Source organism: Semicossyphus pulcher, unplaced genomic scaffold (assembly GCF_022749685.1).
Source record: "Semicossyphus pulcher isolate SPU_LCO1_2020_fin unplaced genomic scaffold, fSemPul1.0.p SCAF_15, whole genome shotgun sequence".
NCBI lineage: Eukaryota > Metazoa > Chordata > Actinopteri > Labriformes > Labridae > Semicossyphus > Semicossyphus pulcher.
Genome location: NW_027211659.1, coordinates 29,371,355 through 29,390,815, shown reverse-complemented (window position 1 = coordinate 29,390,815; position 19,461 = coordinate 29,371,355). Strand labels below are relative to the sequence as shown.

The 19,461-nt window shown below is 45.4% G+C and overlaps 1 protein-coding gene across 1 annotated transcript in view; it reads left to right on the top strand.

The window, feature by feature from the left end:
• LOC138591995 (titin-like) overlaps positions 1-19,461 on the top strand; it is a 170,653-nt gene that overhangs the window by 52,333 nt on the left and 98,859 nt on the right. Inside the window, 32 exon segments of the mRNA XM_069662571.1 lie at positions 50-332; positions 411-594; positions 1,100-1,180; positions 1,405-1,672; positions 2,004-2,213; positions 2,781-2,858; positions 2,942-2,968; positions 3,086-3,159; positions 3,161-3,272; positions 4,021-4,089; positions 4,450-4,521; positions 5,746-5,823; positions 6,385-6,618; positions 7,166-7,255; positions 7,392-7,481; positions 7,711-8,280; positions 10,847-10,915; positions 11,081-11,167; positions 11,336-11,425; positions 11,641-11,715; positions 11,864-11,953; positions 12,412-12,447; positions 12,637-14,661; positions 15,168-15,218; positions 15,769-16,167; positions 16,363-16,641; positions 16,935-17,204; positions 17,287-17,426; positions 17,799-17,925; positions 18,074-18,340; positions 18,461-18,727; positions 19,115-19,378. Of these exon segments, the coding sequence (XP_069518672.1) occupies positions 50-332; positions 411-594; positions 1,100-1,180; positions 1,405-1,672; positions 2,004-2,213; positions 2,781-2,858; positions 2,942-2,968; positions 3,086-3,159; positions 3,161-3,272; positions 4,021-4,089; positions 4,450-4,521; positions 5,746-5,823; positions 6,385-6,618; positions 7,166-7,255; positions 7,392-7,481; positions 7,711-8,280; positions 10,847-10,915; positions 11,081-11,167; positions 11,336-11,425; positions 11,641-11,715; positions 11,864-11,953; positions 12,412-12,447; positions 12,637-14,661; positions 15,168-15,218; positions 15,769-16,167; positions 16,363-16,641; positions 16,935-17,204; positions 17,287-17,426; positions 17,799-17,925; positions 18,074-18,340; positions 18,461-18,727; positions 19,115-19,378 (7,056 nt within the window).

Here is a 19,461-nt window from a genome sequence, read left to right as displayed (position 1 = left end):
GAAGTGAAAACTTGTATGTTGAGCTTGATGTCTGTTTTTTTCTCCGCAGAGGGCACCGCAACTTTCATCGCAAAGATCGGAGGAGACCCGATCCCCAGCGTGAAGTGGATGAAGGGCAAATGGAGGCAGATTACAGCTGGTGGCCGTATTTCCATCGAGCACAAGGGCCAAGATGCCAAGATGGAGATCAGAGAGGTGACCAAGTCCGACTCTGGTCTCTACAGATGTGTCGCCACCAACAAGCACGGAGAGATCGAGTGCAGCGCTGAGATGGAGGTCGCCAAGAAGGAGGAAATGGAAGGACTGGGAGACATAAGAACGAGGCTGAAGAAGTAAGGTTTGATGAATGTGCTGGAAGATGAACGGCTTCGCTTGTGGAACTTTCTCTGATTGTGTTTGATATTTGTCAGGACTCCCTCGAAGCAGAAGAGTCCAAAGAAAGAGGGAGACATCAATATTGTGGAGTTACTCAGAGGTCACGACCCCAAAGACTATGAGAGGATCCTGACGGAGCATGGCATCCACGACTACCGCGCCATCCTGCAGGCCATCGAGTTCCTGAAGAGAGAGAAGGAGATGGAGACTGGAAAAGTGGTGAGACATGACTAATGTCATCAACAGCTAATGAAATATTAATAATAAGATGAGTACAGAATGTACTGATCACGTTATATCAGGACAAAGACTGAGAAGTAAGAACACAGAACTAAAGAGGACGTGTTGTCTTCCCTTTGGACAGAGCCACGCTCGCTGTTCTCCACTCAAGTCCCGATGCTGAGTGTACATTAGCTTTATATTTAGCATGCTTTAGTCCTCTGCTTATTCTGGAGTGGGTTCTTTAATTTCATGACATGGTCATATTGACTTTAACTTAAGATTTTGTAATGCTTAAAGATGCACTTAGCTGTGGAGCACACCGGCCTCCTGTCAGTGCAAGACGAGGCGTTTTCAACACGTCCTGCTCTGTAAAGACACGAGTGGTATCAGTCTGAAAAACGGACTGCCTGTGAACGTTCTGTTAGAGCAACTAAGAGGTCTAAAACATTTCATGACAGCAGTCCAGAAAGAGAACCTACATCACCTGTTGTCTGTCCTACAGGAGGTGGAGCATGGCGGGCGGGTTGAAGAGGAGGACATGGCTCGACTCATTCAGCAGCTGGAGGGACGCGTCGGCACAGAGGTAACACCACTGAGTGCATTCATAACACATCATACGTCTTGAGTCAGGTTGTGTTACATTTATATTAATGCAGAAACGTCATATTGCTCATCTCCCCTCACCTCTGAAACAAAACCTGCATCCTTGTAGACATGAACTGAAGGTTTTATCTGTGGAAACTTCTGGATGTCCACGAGAACTTGAAGGCAAACATGTAAAGATTAAAACAGGTTTTGAATCCTCAGCCCGTCTCTGTGCTGGAGGATATCACCGACCAGACGACCGCTGAGAACCAAAGCGCCACCTTCGAGTGCCGCATCCGGATCAACTACCCAGAGATCACGCTCACCTGGTACAAAGGCACGCAGAAACTGGACAAAAGTGACAAATACGAGATCAGCAGCGTGGGCGACCGCCACTACCTGAAGATCAAGAACTGCATGGTTAAAGATCAGGGCAACTACCGTGTGGTGTGTGGCCCTCACATCTCAAACGCCAAGCTCAGCGTCACAGGTAAGAGCGTTTGAACTTCCTGTCTGGTCTGATGGATGCGTCTGTATGTCTGTAACATGTCCTTTATTTATTATCAGGAGCTGCTGACAGAACAGGTACGCCTTACCTGTGCCAACTAACCAAACCTGCACTGACCTCTTTGAACCTTTGTGTCACTTTGTGTTTGTGGATTTCTGTTTCCTGTTTTTGTTGTTCCTTAAATATTCAAACCAACAAGGACTCAAAGAAGGAGTCGCATTAAATAACATGACGCAGCTCAGTGTTCGATGATTTAAACTAACTCAATCACATGTTGTCAGATTAGACGGTAACTCTGACTGTCTGCTTTTAGCCGAACAAATTCAGTTCACTAAATGCATCCGAAGTATTGAGGTCAATGAACGCCCCGCGGCCACCTTTGAGTGTGAGCTGGCCTTCGACAACGCCACCGTCACTTGGTACAAAGACTCATGGGAGCTTAAAGAGAGCCCCAAATACAACTTCAGGACGGAGGGCCGACGGCACTTTATGACCATCCGCAATGTAACGCCAAAGGATGAAGGTTTGTTAACTTCATACGTCAACAACCCAGAAACAAGAGTCACTGTTCACACAGAAGGAAAAACTCGGGCACACCAGCATGTGGAAAATCAATCATCCATTTTTAGTTTAGTTGCAGAGATTAAAAAAAAAACTCAAAAGTCAAAGAAGTAAACAACAGACACAGTCAACAACTAAACAACAGACACAGACAACAAGTAAAGAACAACAGACACACTGATGGTGTTTTTGAAGTATGACTGTGTGTCTGTGGTGAAACCAACATGTGGAGTTGGTGTCTGAGTGTGAGCAGCTCGCACCGACAGGACGAGGAAAACAGACTTCAGTTTATCTCCAGTCAGACGCTCAGCACAGGAAGTGCTTCAGTGTCAGCAGGTTGAAATGAGAAGCAGGCTGCCATCAGCGTATGAGGACTGAAGGACTGATGTCCGTCCTCGTGGCAGACAGTACAAAGACAGGCAGATGAATATTGTTGTTCCACTTCCTGGTGTGCCCGCTGCTTCATTCTGATTTTAAGTCTTAACAGCAGGTGGTCTTAATGAGCGTTAAAATGTCTCCACTCTGTCAGGCGTTTACTCAGTGATCGCTCGTCTGGAGCCGATGGGAGAAGCTCGCAGCACCGCTGAGCTGTACCTGTCAGGCAAAGGTGTGTACTGCACCACACAGCAGTCACTCAGGTCACACTCCGTCAGCAGGTCCAATAACAGTTTGTACCTTGTCCTTTCACAGAAATTGGGTTAGGAAGGGTTCCTCAGGGTGAGTATTTTAATCCTCTGGAGACAGTGAAAGTGAACATCAGGTTCTGTGTGAAGCTTGAAACAGAATCTTTGGTTCGTTCTAAATGGTTCTTCTGTGTTTACGCTGAACCTTTAGATGTCCCCGACACGTCCGTGCACGTGGCAGAGACAGCCTCCATGGTTGTCCGAGGTGAGTCTGGGACAGCTTCTATCAAACACGCAGTTTCACTCTGTCATACGGAATTCACTCATTCATACGTTCATTTCTTTGACTAAAGACTCTGCAGAGTTTTATCACTATGAAGAAAGAACACAAGTGAAAGGTACAAATAATCATTTAAAGTCTTTGTTTGAGTTTCTGCCCTTCATCATCATCACACATGAACGGCCCCCACCTTCATCAGTTAACTCTCATCCGAAATAACCGCGTGATCCTTGTGAACCCCTCTAATAGTGATCTCTAATAACAGCTCGATGGTTACATCAGTCACCTTCTTTAAATAGACTTCAGATGTCACTCCATGTCAGCCGCGTGCAGAGGACGATCACAGCCATGAGAGGAGTCACAGAGACTGAGATCAGAGCACACACACTGCGTCTCCTTCTTCTTTAGATGATTCCCATGTTTACTAAATCACTAAAACTCAGAGCTCTAAAATCTGAGTCGTTGAGATGAATCAGCAGCGGCTGCTTCGTGGCTCGTCCTCTGCACAGAGCTGAACTCTGCAGTGATCAAACGTTGGGTCTAACAGCTGATTATCCTTCAATGATCCGCTGTAGCTTTTGAGAGTCTGACGGTGGAAGAGGAGACGGTGTCTGTCCGGCTCTCCTACGTCACAGGTATCAACATGACTCTGTTTGATACATAACTCCATCGTGACTCCGTCTGTCTGCGTCTGTGATCATCTTTCACCTCTTCCTGTCGTTTATCGTCCTCTCCGTGTGTCTTCATTTGTTTGTGTATTTGCAGTGCGTCACTTTCCTCCTTCATAACTGCAGATTATTAGAGACCTGCAACATCGTCACATGTCAGCCAGGCTGTGTTTAAAGTTCACTTTTCTCCTTCACCAGAAGAGAAAAAACCTGTTGAAGAAATTATTGAGAGGACTCAGTTCGAGAGAAGAGAAGGAACGCCTCAAGGTACACTGCTTTTAAAAAGGCAAAGTGGCTGTGCCATGAAGCTTGTGGCTGTAGCGTAGTGAAGCGGCTGATCAGATCGGCCCCTCTGCTCGCCGCCATGTTTGTCCGTTCACTTGATTTACTCGCTTCAGCAGCTGCTGCTTGTAGACGCTTCTCTTTGTCCGCAGCTTTTAGGACTGTTTTTGACCTGACGTAGATCATCTTTTAGTCTCGTGTGTCTCTTACCTCTTCTGCTCATGTTTGTGTTTTTAATCTTGTCCAATTCTCTTGTGCTCTTCTTAACCTTCGCTAGAGCGCTCTGCACTGTAGACAGTAGTTCATCTGTCACTGTTTTAATGTGAACTTTCTTCATCTTTGAAGTTCCTGAGGCTTACAGGAGACCAGAGGATCGAGTCTCTGAGCCTGCAGCTGCACCTTCAGCTCCCGGCACAGGTACCTGAAATGCCTCTTCTCTTTTCTACCATTTCCTGTGTGTGTGTCCCTGTCTCTGTACTTCGTGTGTGTGTCCCTGTCTCTGTACTTCCTGTGTGTGTGTCCCTGTCTCTGTACTTCGTGTGTGTGTCCCTGTCTCTGTACTTCCTGTGTGTGTGTCCCTGTCTCTGTACTTCCTCTGTGTGTGTCCCTGTCTCTGTACTTCCTCTGTGTGTCCCCCTGTCTCTGTACTTCCTGTGTGTGTGTGTCCCTGTCTCTGTACTTCCTGTGTGTGTGTGTGTGTCCCTGTCTCTGTACTTCCTGTGTGTGTGTCCCTGTCTCTGTACTTCCTCTGTGTGTCCCCCTGTCTCTGTACTTCCTGTGTGTGTGTGTGTCCCTGTCTCTGTACTTCCTCTGTGTGTCCCCCTGTCTCTGTACTTCCTGTGTGTGTGTGTCCCTGTCTCTGTACTTCCTGTGTGTGTGTGTGTGTCCCTGTCTCTGTACTTCCTCTGTGTGTCCCCCTGTCTCTGTACTTCCTGTGTGTGTGTCCCTGTCTCTGTACTCCCTGTGTGTGTGTGTGTCCCTGTCTCTCTACCTCATGTGTGTGTCCCCCTGTCTCTGTACTTCCTGTGTGTGTGTCCCTGTCTCTGTACTCCCTGTGTGTGTGTCCCTGTCTCTGTACTCCCTGTGTGTGTGTGTGTCCCTGTCTCTGTACTTCCTGTGTGTGTGTCCCTGTCTCTGTACTCCCTGTGTGTGTGTGTGTCCCTGTCTCTGTACTTCCTGTGTGTGTGTCCCTGTCTCTGTACTTCCTGTGTGTGTCCCTCTGTCTCTGTACTTCCTGTGTGTGTGTCCCTGTCTCTGTACTCCCTGTGTGTGTGTGTCCCTGTCTCTGTACTTCCTGTGTGTGTGTCCCTGTCTCTGTACTTCCTGTGTGTGTGTGTCCCTGTCTCTGTACTTCCTGTGTGTGTGTCCCTGTCTCTCAACCTCATGTGTGTGTCCCCCTGTCTCTGTACTTCCTGTGTGTGTCCCTCTGTCTCTGTACTTCCTGTGTGTGTCCCTCTGTCTCTGTACTTCCTGTGTGTGTGTGTGTGTGTCCCTGTCTCTGTACTTCCTGTGTGTGTCTGTGAGACCTTCTTGTTTGGTCACATGGTTTTCCTCTTTATAAAACTGTCTGTGTATAATGAAGCATTCTTGGTGTCAGCATTAATCGTGTTCAGAAACTGAAATGATGATGGTATGTTAAAGTGCCTGAAGCAAAGAAGCGGCAGCCTGAAGTGAGCGTCTCTGCTCCGTCTTGGGGAGAGGAAGCTTCGACGTCACCAGGTAAACTTTAGGAGTGATTGTTCGAGTCTTTATTGGCTCAAGTTCTTTATTGTTATTCAAAACTAAAAGAGTGTTCTTTTAAAACACTTTGCAAAACAATATTTAAACTAATAATGTTAAAAATATAATTTATTTATAATATTTTTATAGAATCATGACACATTATTATTGTTATGTATATTATATTGATATTCTACAGCAGTATAACAGCAGTATTCAGTATATTCATGCCCATAAAAGCAGATAATACTCCTTTCATTAAAAGCAGCAGTATAAAAGGAAAATAATTACATTTTCATGATTAAATTGTTCATGGGATAAAACAATTTACCCTGACTTTATTGTGAAAGTTATGCTCACTTCCCCTCTTGTCTTCATGACTTCCTGTTGTATGAAGTGACTCAGCTGTTCTTACAATGCGTACAGAGCATTGTATTCTTGGCTGTCTTACCGTCTGTCTCTATGTTTCATGTTCTCTTAGCCCTCTTTTATTCCCTGAACTCTTACAGCCGTGTGTGCTCTGTCCTGACTCACAGTCATATTTCTCTTTTAAACCTGAAGAACCTTCAGTTTACACCAAACCAGAACCTGAACCGCCTATAGTGACTGTCCCCCGAAAGGTCACTCCTGAACATTATCAACCTGAGCCGACACTGGAGCCAAAAGTGGTTCCTCCTGAGCGTAAAGTAGCGCCTCAGAAAGCAGCAGTACCCGAGCCAGAAGTGCCCAAAACGAAGCCTGAAGCACAGAAAGTTGAACCTGCCAGGAAAACAGCAGAAGCCCCGAAACCCAGAGGTAAAGTAGTAACGCTTTGCATCACTCCTGATCTCCTGGAAAGACACTGTGTTTCACAGTTTGTCTTTCTTGTTGCTCTGTGTTCTACATGTTTGACTAACTCGTTTGTTTTATATTCTCAGTGTTCTAAGATGTTCTTCACTGCTAACCTCTTGAGCAGATTTTTTTCAAATTAACATTGCCTAGTTTGGGTTGTTTTCATTCAGCTTTCTTTATAATCCCTCTTCAAACTAACTCTAGACATTAATGTCATAGCTGCTGTTATAAATGCAGAGTAAAAGTGGAAAACGTTTTAATGTTCTCCAGCTGTAGAACAGACCAAACCAGAGAAGGCCATAGTTGAGCCAATCACTGCCAAGGTTCCTCCATCAAAGACTGAAGAAAGGTTCAGAACAGGTACTGCAGAGAGTTACTGTTGTAACCACTCTATGTTGTTTGTTTCTGTAGTTATCTTTGTGTGATACACTCGTTAGAGTGGACTCAATGTTACAGTCTGAGTGGCTACCAAGAGGTTATGATCATTTACTCTATATCATGTTCTTTAAAGCACCAGAACTACCAAGGTCTGAAGAACCTATAGTTCAACCAACTGCAGCCAAGGTTCCTCCCTCCACACCGGAGCGTGTTCCAGCTAAAGGTACTGATCGCTAATCTTTGAAATCTTCACTTATCCTTTCTTCTGTCAGAATTCACTCGTTCAGAGTGTAATCTTTGATTCACTGTTAGTGTTGGTCACTACCTTTAGGTTAAATGAAACATAATGTTCTTTTAAGTGCAAGATGTTGCCAGACCAGAGGAACCAATTGTTCAACCATCTGCACCCAAGATGACTCCACCAAAGGCTGAAGCTGGTCCAGCTAAAGGTATTGAAAAGCTGCTCTGACGAGGTTGCTTTGTTGTACTCTTCTGTTTGAGGCTTATGTTGTTTCTTAAAGTGTAAGTTTAAGTTTCACATGGGAAGTAATCTTTCCGACACACCTTCTTTGAACATCTTTGTTAGTCCTAAGCACTCGTTAGAGTGTGACTGCACTTTGTTTTGTTTTTCAAAATATGGTAACTAGATAATCATCTTATAAATAATGTTCTTCAAAGTTGTCTCAGAACCAACGACACCTGAACCTTGGAGAAAACCACATCCTCTGACTGGTAAACCTGAGCCAGAAGCACAGAGGTATATTTCTGAAACAAAACCAGAAGAACCAAAGAAGGTTCAAGAAAAACCGAAGAAGGTCCTGGATGGAACAACAAGGGTTGCTGAGGTGCCAAAGAAGGTTCCAGAAGAACACAAGAGAGTAGTAGAAGAAACTGAAAGGGTTTCTGAAGCGGCAAAGAAGGTTCCAGACACATCGAAGAAGGTTCCAGAAGTACCAAAGATGGTAACACAAGAACCAAAAAAGGTTGTGGAAGAAACAAAGAGGGTTTCTGAAGCCCCAAAGAAAGTTCCAGACACACCGAAGAAGGTTCCAAAAGAACCACAGATGGTATCAGAAGAACCAAAAGTGCCTGTAGAAGAAACACAGAGGGTTCCAGTAGCACCAAAGATAGTTGCACAAGAACCAAAGAAGGCTTCAGTGGCACAGAAAATGGTTACAGATCTACCACTAGAGCTGGATGTGGAAAGATCCAAACAAATTCTTCAGGCTAAAAAGCCTCAGCAACAAGGTAGATATGTCTGCAAACAAGTTCAAACATCTTTGAAACTAATTCTTACTCCTCTTGATCTTCTAACTCAATCTTTGATATACTTTATTTTGGGTGACATAAACTAATTTGTCGATGGTTTTGTCCTGATGTCTGTGCTGTCGTGTGTTGACTGTTTGCTACATAGTATCTGTTATCAAAACAGTTGTACAGAGGGAGGTACCACAGGAAACAGCTGTTCTAACTAAACCCCAGCTGGAAGCTGGTACACCTACCAAAGGTATGCATAAACTTACAAATCTTCAGAGGTAATTTTAGGTTGGTAGCACAATAACCAAATAGTTTCTTGTAAGTTGACTAGTTGTATGTGTTTCTCCCTGAATCCAGTTGAGGTTATTCTTTTTGGAATAGTATCATATGATACATAAAATGTACAGTTCAGTTGGAAAAGGAGGATCACAGTAGAATACACGCCACGCTGGTATCTGTCTTTTTGTATCTTGATGGTTTTGTCTTGTGTTGTTTTCCTCTTGGCCACCGCTTCATGGTGCAAATCTTCATTCTTGGGTCCCATCTTAAAAACAACCCCAGTTCCCCCTGAGACTGATCTTCAGCACACAGCAGTGGTGTTTGAAGAGAGAAGGGAGACTACTCTAAGGAAGGATCTGGAAGAACGGATTCTGCTGGCAGAGGAAGTTGGACACAGGCAAGAGGAAGTCAGGATTTATGAGAGGGGAGTGGAGCTCAGGGAGTCAAGTATGAAAGAAGAGCGCACTTTGAAATCGGACAGAAGAAAACAAACAGCTCTGGCAAAGGAAGAGAAAGAGGTGTCGACATGGTTCAGTGACGATCAGCAGGTTAAAGAGGCTGAGCCACAGGAGGACACTGAGCCAGCATACATAGAATATGAGGCTGGAAAAGTGGAGGGCACTGAAGAGCCTGATGAAGATAACTCTTATCCAGAGGACAATGCAGTGGACCAGAGAGGAGAAATGTCTTTTGGGTATGTCTCTCCACCTCTGAAGGAAGCTGTCTTTTTTCCATCAAAAACAGAGGCCACGCCTCTACCTGAAATGACTCAGCCTACAGAGAAGGACGTTTCTGGATTCGCATCTAAAGAAGTACTTTCTCACAAGAAAACTCATCAAGGAAGAAAACCCAAGCAACCTGACATTCCTCTAACTTACAGCAAGCAGAAAGAGGTTCCTGAATCCTTCGTGTCAGTGCATCAAGGAGAAACTGAGGAAGAAACCGCCTCTCCGATTGAGGATCTTGTTGAACCCCACATCTCCACAACACCTAAAACACTCGCTGTACCAATTAAGTTAGAGCCAAAAGGAGTCAGTGCTTTAAAACAAGCTGACTCTGATCAAGTTAAAGAACGTCCATCTGAAAGATCACTGCCTCATAAAGAAACTGTTTCACCTCCAGCTGAAGATGGCTTCGTTCCTAAAATGACTCTTTCTCATCCACTGACAATCGTTCCTGCAAAAACAGAGGAAGTTACCCCTAAAAAGAGGGAGTCTCCTGGGGAAGACATTGCAAGAACTCCCAGAGCTGAAGGAAAACCAGATCTTGGAGATACTGCCACTCAGAAGGACTTATCTCATGGGTCAAAAGAAGAACTGGACCAAGCAAGTAGGGAAGTGTCATCTCAGAAAATTGTCTGTGGTGAGAAAGAAACTTCACCACTCAAAGATTCTGTTCTGCCCACTGAGAAGGCCTCTCCTGCACGTCCAAAAGCAGCCAGAGGAGTTGAACAAGACCTCCTCTCTAAAAAAGTGACAGTACCGAAAACACCTGTCACTAAAGACAAGGTTGCTCTAACTGAAAGATCTCAAGTTTCACCACAGAAGAAACCTCTTTCCCCTGAAGAAGAATCCAACAGACCTGCATGCCAGGTGCAACAAATAATTACCCCTGAGCTGCATTCCTCTGAAGAAGCCAGAACCATCACAACTAAACCAAAAGAAGATGTAACGAAGGGAGTGCAGACAGTTGAACAAAAACCTCTTCAGAAAGGTATTCTTTCTTGTTTGAGCCGCACAGGCTCACGATCGCCATAAGATCAACCCCTCTTTAAAGAGATTCCACGTCTCGCATGTACCATACTAACTCATCTTCCAACATGGTCTCGAATAACAAGAATCAATATTACATTTACCCTCGTCTTTACATCCTAACAATAGGCTGTGTTCATCCATCGTCTTTGTGACACATTTCAGAGTCACTACAGAACAAGGTGTGCCATGTACTAAGAAACACTCCTGATCTATTAACATCTGTCGTCGTCTATTTTGTTTGTTTTTCCTTCATCATCTGACTTTGTTTCACATCTTCATTGCTGTCACCTCTTCTGCTTGTTGTTGCTGTTTGGAGGGATTCACATCTTAATCCTCTTTGGTCTGTCTTAATTGACCATGTTGTTGTCTTGGTCTTAGTTTGGTGTTGTAAACTACATGTCTGTATGTTAACTGACTTGTTGGGATCTCCCCAGTCTTATCTTGCATTGTTTCAGTGCAGTTGTCTGTCTTGATTGACCATGTTGTTGTCTTGGTCGTGATCTTGGCATCTTGTATTCCCAAAGTGTCTCCTCCAGAGGAGAAGAGACCAGCTGCACCAGCACCAAAGCCTTCAGCTCCTCCTCCTGCAGGTAGTCTGATCACTCTGTTCTTTCCTCTCTTTGCTGGCTCATCAGGAGTCAGCCATGTTTGTTTGTCTTCTTGTTATTCTCTCATGTTTCGTACTCTATGTGACAGTTGTGTTTTGACCGAGCTTATTCTTATCCTGGTCATGACCTTGGCATCTTGTATTTCCAAAGTATCTCCCCCAGAGGAGAAGAAACCATCTGCCCCAGCACCAAAACCTTCAGCTCCTCGTGCTGCAGAGAAGGCTGCTCCTTCTGCAGGTAGTTTGTTCACTTGCTTTAGTTTGGTGTTGTAAACTACATGTCTGTATGTTAACTGACTTGTTGGGATCTCCCCAGTCTTATCTTGCATTGTTTCAGTGCAGTTGTCTGTCTTGATTGACCATGTTGTTGTCTTGGTCGTGATCTTGGCATCTTGTATTCCCAAAGTGTCTCCTCCAGAGGAGAAGAAACCGTCTGCACCAGCACCAAAGCCTTCAGCTCCTGCTGCTCTTGCAGCCAAAGTTGCTCCCCCTGCAGGTAGATCTTTCACCTTCACACTGTCCTCTGTTTGTGTTCATAGATTTTTAAATGTCTGGTTCTATTTTTGTCACAGATTACTTTGAATCTGTTCTGTGAACGTGCACCTCTCTTCACGTTCAACAGCTTCGCCCTGTCTTCTCTGGTTTCATGTCCTGTAACTTTCATGTCTTCTGCTCTCTTGGTCATGACCTTTGGTATCTTGTACTCCTAAGTGTCTCCTCCAGAGGAAAGGAAACCATCTCCACCAACAACAAAGCTCCCAGTAGAAAAGGTTGTTTCTCCAGCAGGTAGTTTCTCTTGTTTGTTATCAGTGTTGTCCTGCCTCAAAGGAATCTGTTTGAATTCTTACATTTTGTGTTTCAGTATCTGTTAGCTGTTGCATGTTCTGTGCACCAGATCTTTGCCAGTGATTTAATTAAGTTGGCATTCTTGTAGCTCAAGTTGCACCGTTGGAGAAGAGAGCGTCTCCACCAGCCGTAAAGGCTGAGCCCTCTCCTGTGTCAGAGGAAATCGCTCCTCCTGAAGGTAACATCTCTTTAATATGTTCGTGTCTCTGTTTGTCTGGGGCGTCGGAGGATTTCTTATGTCTTCTAACAAAGATGAGCATTTAATTAAGAAATGCATGTTGTCTAATTCAGTCATCACGTGTTGGCCTGATGTTTGAACACAAAGGCATTAATATCCTGTTCTTCAATCCAGTCCAAGTCTTTCATGTTCACAGTATCTTTAAACTGAGACATCTCTTGATGCATGTGCAGTTAACTTTTCTGTAACTTGGTACGTTAGCAGTCACAGAACACCATGAACACCATTTCACCATTTCACAGCTCACGTACAGAGCTAACTGTTCTGGGCACAAAGACATGCCGCACTTTCTTTGTCTCCAAAGATGAAACATCATTCTTTGTGTTTGATGAATCCTTTCATGTCTAACACTGTTTGTATTGTGTATACTCATGTTGATCTTATCTAAATTCTTGCAGACAAAGAACCAGTGTCGGCGCCTGGACCAACTAAAGGTACACAAATGTTAGCTTTATTTTAAAAAGGCAGTTTGGTGCTATTTCAGTCATATCCCTCATAAACTACACAGATATGTATTGTTTCATGTTTTCTTGGTGTGTGAGTCCTTAGTTGTAAACACGTTCAGTTTCCTGTGTGTCTGTATGTGAATGTTACATAAGGTGTGTTTACTGCCTCAACCACAGCGCCGGCTCTTAAGCAAAAGGGTAAAATTCCTGTTCAGGAGGTAAAAACACCCGAATCACCAAAGCTGAAGGGTAAAGTTACCAGAAAACCCAAAGAGAAGGAACCAGAACCAGAGATCGTGAAGCTGAAGAAGGTTCCAGTTAAACCTCCAGAGCCTGAGAAACAAGTGGTCACTCACACGGCAGAGGTGACGAGACGGCAAGATGCAGAATTTATGGTTCATGGACTTCATGACAGAGAAGATCGAGAGGTCATAACCCTCGGAAGAACTGAGCGAGTCTTCACTGCAGAGGAAGAGACGGTACAGTTAGGCTATTTTGAGGAAGCTGAAAGGGTTGCAGTTGTTCCTAAAGCAGAGAAAGAAGGATGGACAAGAACCCCAAAGCCACCGAAAGAGGAAGAACCAGAGACGCCAAATGTAGAGAAGAAGAAAATAAGTAAGCTGCCAAAGACAGATGAGCAGAAAGAATCAGTCAAACTGAAGCCTTTTGAAAAATCAGGGAAAGTAGAAGATGAACCGCAAAAGATCAAACTGAAAAAGGTGCCAACTAAGCCCAAGGAGCCAGAGAAGGAAGTCATAACTCATAAGGTCGAGGTTGTGAGGCATTATGATACAGAACTGACCGTACAGAAGCTTTGGGACAGAGAAGATCGAGAGCTCATAACACTTGGGAGAACTGAACGAGTCTTCACTGCAGCTGAAGAGACATCTGAAATGCGACGCATGGAGGAGCCTGAGAAGCTGGAGGCAGAAGATGAGAAATCGAGATGGATACGAACGCCAAAAGTCCCAAAAGACGAAGAAGCTGAGCCAGATTTTACTAAAAAGAAAATAAAGAAATTGCCCAAAAAAGACGAGGAGCAAGAAGCAGTGACACTGAAACCATTCAAAAAGCCTCAAAAAGCAGAGGCAGCTGAACCTCCAAAAGCTGAGAGAGAAGGTGCTGCGACGACAGATTCTGAACGCACTCCATTTAAGAGAGGTGAGACACCACAGCGGGATCAACCCGCTGCTGCTGTTAAACACAAGAAAGATGAAGACACTCCCGTTAGGAGTCCAGAGGTCACTCCTGAAGTCAGGGAAGACCAGAAAGAGACCCCGCAGATGAAAAAGGTTGATAAGGTACCCAAAGATGAGGAAACTAAACCTGTAGACAAGCTCTGTAGAAAACCTCAAACTATTCCCACACCAGCTGAAGAGAAAGAGCAGGCCGTGTTGAAGCCTGTCACCAGAGTCATCAAACCTGAAGAAAAGCCAGACCAAGCTTCAAGGGAAGGGGGACAGGAGCCTGCAGACACAAAGGTGTCCAGTCGAATTCCACGAGGTGACACTCCTAAAGACCTGAAGGAACAGCAGCTCAGGAAGGTTGAGAAGACTACAGCTCCAACAAAAGAGGATGAGAAACCTCAGGAGAAAGAGAAACCAGCTGTTCAACAAAGAAAAGCCAGTCCACCAGGAAAGAAAGAAGCGGAGAAAGAGATCCCACCGAAACAAACAGAGATCTTAAAGAAAGGAGTTGAACTCAAGAAGACTCCATCTCCTAAAGTAGATAAAGGCAGGGTAGAAGAGGTAAAGCCCCTCAAACCTATTGAGCAACTGAAGAAGGTTGAGCTGAAAAAGACGCCATCGCCAAAACCTAAAGAACCAGAGCTCGTCCCCATTGAAAGGAAGCCAAGCGCTGAAAAGGTCAAACGGATTCCCAAAACAGTTTCCCCCAAAGACTCAACTGAAAGTGTAACACTGAAAAAGGTCCCAAAGAAGGCAACCCCCGAGGAGGCTGCAGAACCAGAGAGGCCCGGTAAAGGGCGAGTCCCCCTGGTAAAGGAGGTTTCTCCTGGAGCTGTGCAGATGAAGAAGGTTCCCACGCAGCCAGAGGAAGAGGTGTTTGAAGAGGAGGCAGAAGAAATGGAAGGCGAGGAAGAAGAGGAAGCCTGGGGCTGGGAGCTGGTTCCTTCAGAGGACTGGGAAGGTGGAGAGGTGGACGGGGCACGAGAGACTCCAGTCGTCCCTGGTGGCAAACGAGGTGAGACGAAGGCCAAAAACCATCCTCATCAAGTGACTCTGGAGCGCCTCATCCATCTCAGATGACTCATCTAATCTTCATCACATTAACCTCGTGATCCATCTGATCATCTATCAACCGTGCATTCAATCATCCATCTGTCCATCCATCGTCCTGATGTTGTCATGTCATCAATCATATAATTATCTGTCCATAAATGTGTCATCGATCACATCGATCATTAAGTGTTCAGTGTTCGTCTTCACTCGTGGTCATGTGATTCACTGTAACGATATATCATCATCCATCCATGAACGTCCCTTTGATCACCTTGTTATTGATCTATCTGACAAGAGTCCCTCCATCTTTATCCTCTTCATCCTCTGTGTGATGTGACTTCAATGTTGTTCTATTGATTAGCATGTTTTCTGTTAGCATTGCTCAAATCTTGGTCTTGGTTTCTGCTGGAACATTTACATCCACAGTGAGCTCTAACAGAGACAATCGTCTTATTATGTCTTGTCCAGATGGAAAACCGTCAGAGGAGGCACCCAAAGGCCGAGGCCGAGGATTTGGGGGTATGACTTAGAGAAAGTAGAAGTCGTGTACTAACAGTCTGCTGTCTGTGCCAACCCGTCTCACAGGCTGTTTGTGTTCAGTCTTAAAACAAGAGGACTGGTGTGTGTGTGCGTGTGTGTGTGCGTGCGTGCGTGCGTGCGTGTGTGTGTGTGACGGCATCCCGTCGAAGCAGTGCTTCTCTTCTGAGTAATAACAGAAGGTCAAATGTTTAGTCAGGTTGTTCCCTGTGTCACAGTGAGCAGGAACAGGTAGGTTGTTTTTGTTCTGCTAATTAGCTTAACAGTTGGTCTCTCTCATTGAGTGTTGTTTGTTTGTTTGTTTGTTTGTTTGTTTGTTGTCTATGTTGTCTTCAGAGAATCCTTTTCAAAGCTCATACAGAGCGACAGTGCATGATGAAGTAAACACAATCTTAAATGCACTGCTAACGCTTAAAACAATGTGAGATTACGTCGACTGAATGATGGATAATTCACGGCAGGCACAAAGACATCCTATTGTCCATCCTACTGTCTGAAACTAACATTATGAGTTTTGTATGTGATGTTGCAGCGAGACAAACCCCGTCTCCTGGTGATGGTGGGCGGGGTCGAGGCCTGAGGCCTGGAGGAAAAGGCCCGTCACCACCAGAGGAACCCTTCGGAGGATTCAAGCTCAAAGCTGTCCCTCTGAAGTTTGTGAAGAAGATCCAGGACATCGTGCTGCAGGAGGCCGAGTCCATCGGCTCTTCTGCTGATTTTGAGTGTGAGGTCTCACCCTCCACAGCCATCGCTTCATGGATGAAAGATGGCAGCAACCTGCGCGAGGGCCCCAAGCACAAGTTCACCGCTGATGGAAAAGATCGCAAGTTGCACATTATTGATGTCCAGCTGTCAGACACTGGTGAATACACCTGTGTGGCCAGGAACGCTGGCAAGGAAATAACATGCACGGCCAAGCTCATTGTTGAAGGTAAACACACCAGGTTTATTAATCCACACAAACATTTTCACATGATCAAAGTATCTGAGAAGTTTGACTTCTCTGTTGACTGAAACAAGGCACCGACAGTTCTCAAACTCAGGTATGGTTTGGGGAACACGATAGAAGAAAGCTGTCACTGTTCTGCAAACACTGTTTTTTAAACGTCCTCGTGTCTTTGTGCAGAGCTGCCGGTGAAGTGGCTGAAAGAACTGGAACCAGAGACGACGTGTATGAAGGGTCAGCCCATGTACCTGACCTGTGAGCTGAACAAAGAGAGAGATGTGGTCTGGAAGCGAAACGGCGCCGTCCTGAAGAAAAAGGCGGGAAAAGTGGCCATTAATATCATTGGTATGCAGCACGCTGTGACCATCCAGAACTCCACTGATGATGACGGCGGCGCCTACACATGTGAGGTAGAAGGACAGGAGGACGTCAATACGACGACCAACGTTAAAGTGATCGGTGAGCAGTCAGCGGGATATCGTAGAGATTAACTCGACAACATCATACATTTATAATAAACCACTAACAGCAGACAACCAGAGAGTGTGTACAGGAAGTGGATGTAACCCATCCTATTGTGGTGCCTACTTTAATTTGCTCCAGGTAAAGCTCAGAGCTGGTTTATGTCTGCAGTGATTTAAAACTTTCTTGTATGCCAATGAGCTCCGTTGTTTCTGATTGGTCAGTCTTCACCTCAGAGCTGTTTGATCAGAATCACTGTTAAACTTGATCATGAACCTCTCCACCCTCAGAAATCATCAAAGACTGGCTGGTGAAGCCTCTGAGAGACCAGCACGTGAAACCAAAGGCCAAGGCTGAATTCAAATGTGAGCTGTTTAAGGACACTCCCAACTGGAAGTGGTTCAAAGGAGAAAACGAGCTCACTCCTTCTGACAAGGTGGAGATCAACAAAGACGGGAAGGACATGACCCTAACCATCAAGAACTGCCAGCCAGACGACGTCTCGGACTACACCATCGAGGTGGAGGACCGCAGATACTCGGCCAAACTCACACTCGGAGGTTTGTGTGAAAAATCCACATCAGACAGCCGCGATGAGCGTGTCCAGAAAGTGTTTCATGTTCACTCTTTGTGTAATTTCAGAGCGTGAAGCTGAGGTCCTGAAGCCTCTGTCCAGCGTCGAGGTGGTGGAGAAGGAGGAGGCCAAGTTTGACACAGAAATATCTGAGGATGATGTAGCTGGAGAGTGGAAACTGAGGGGCCAGGTGCTGCTGAGATCTCCGGTAAGGATTTTAAACATCACTCCTGTGTTCTGTAAAATCAGTGTTTTTCTGAATGGAGTCTGGTGTGTGTGCAGAGAGCGATGTAACGTCTGTGTGTGGTTAAAACAATCATCTTCCTCTGTAACAAAAAGGTCTATCTCTGTAGGGATCCTTTCTGTCATGTTGTCACACACTTAGAATAACAATCTGAGCCTGTCAGTGGAAACAACAAGAACTTTTAGTGGACGACCTTTGAGCCATCAAGGATTCTGTTGCAGCCATTACAAGACCAGGTTTTAAAGCTACCAGAATAAAACCTGGATCGACTCATTCAGTATTCTTCTGACCTGAAACTCACGTGTGTGTGTGTGTGTGTGTGTGTCTGTGTTTCAGACCTGTGACATTAAATCTGAAGGGAAGAAGCGCTTCCTGACGCTGAAACAGGTGCAGCTGGACCAGGCGGGTGAAGTGTCGTATCAGGCTCTGAACGCCGTCACCAGCGCCATGCTCACCGTCAAAGGTACTGCTCTGTCAGAGATGACGCACACGCTGCTTTGTGTTGTTTCTTTGTGTGGGTCAGAAAGCGAAGGACTGTCAGAAGGTAAGACAGGGTGAGCTGTGTTTTTGCTTTTGTGAGTAACAGTTCAACTATTCGCACCTCCTCGCAGAGATCGAGATGGGCTTTGTTGACCCTCTGAAGGACGTTTCTGTGCCTGAAAAGAAACAGGCCAAGTTTGAATGCACCATCACCAAGGAGGTGTCAAAGGTCATGTGGTTCAGGGGGGCGGAGATCGTCACCCCGAGCCCTAAATATGAAATAATTGATGATGGAAAGAAACACATGCTGATCATAAACAGCTGTGAGTTTGACGATGAGTCTCAGTACACCGTCGAGGTGTTGGGTCAGAAATCGAGCGCTCAGCTGGCCGTGGAAGGTAAGTGTGAGTGTGAGACGCAGCCTTCATGTTTCCTCTACGCTGTCTTTACATGTTTGTTGCTTTAAAGTTGGAGACAAACCCCCCCCTGTCTGTGTGCACTGACCTGATGTATTGCAGGCATGAGGCTGAAATATGTGCAGCAGCTTATGGACCAAACAGTGAAAGAAGGTAAAACGGCTCGCTTTGAGCTCGAGCTGACGCACGACAGCGTGCCGGTGGTTTGGTACCGAAACGAAGTGAAACTCCACGTGAGCCGCACGGTGCTCATACACGTGGAAGGAAAGAGACACACTCTAGAAATGAGGAGTCTGTCTCTCGATGATACCTGCCAGGTTAAGGCAGAGGCCAAAGGAAATTACTCCATGGCAAAACTGACAGTCATAGGTAACGACACACCTTCCTTCTCTCTTCCATCTTTCACCATGTGTCAGACAGGAAATAACCATGACTGAGTCCATCAGTGCTTTGAACACTTTTCTTTGTAAGATGTTGAAGTTAGCGTTTAGCATGAAGGATTTGATTGACAGGTGTATTGATCTCTGTTGTTCACTTGATCCGTGAGATAGTTAAAGATTAATCTGATTGATTACAGCTCGCCTCGCTCCGTGTTTTATAACTAACTGATCATATGTTCCGATCCTTTCATTGTAACCGAGCTGTGATATTAAGGGCTCTTATCTCTGTCCTTTAAGTCTCTGTAACGCACACGCGGCAAACTGCGTGCCTGGATTTACCTGAAACTCACCTTGTGCCGCTCTCACTGTGTTCCAGAGGGAGACGCCGTGTTCGTGGTGAAGCTGCAGGATTACACGGCCACAGAGAAAGACGAGGTGTCTTTGGACTGCGAGCTCAGCAAAGACGTCCCCGTCGTCTGGTATCGCGACGAGAAGGAGATCGTCTCCTCGAAGACGGTGGTGATGCAGTCAGAGGGCACACGCAGGTCTCTGGTCCTGAAGAAGGTGGAGCAGAGCGATAAAGGCAAATATGTATGTGACTGTGGGACGGACAAGACGATGGCCAACATCAACATCGAAGGTAAAAGTCATCAGGCTGTTCATTTGCTGACTAATCCAGCTCCTGAGAGGACTGACGTTCTGTTTAATGTGATCATAAAAGCA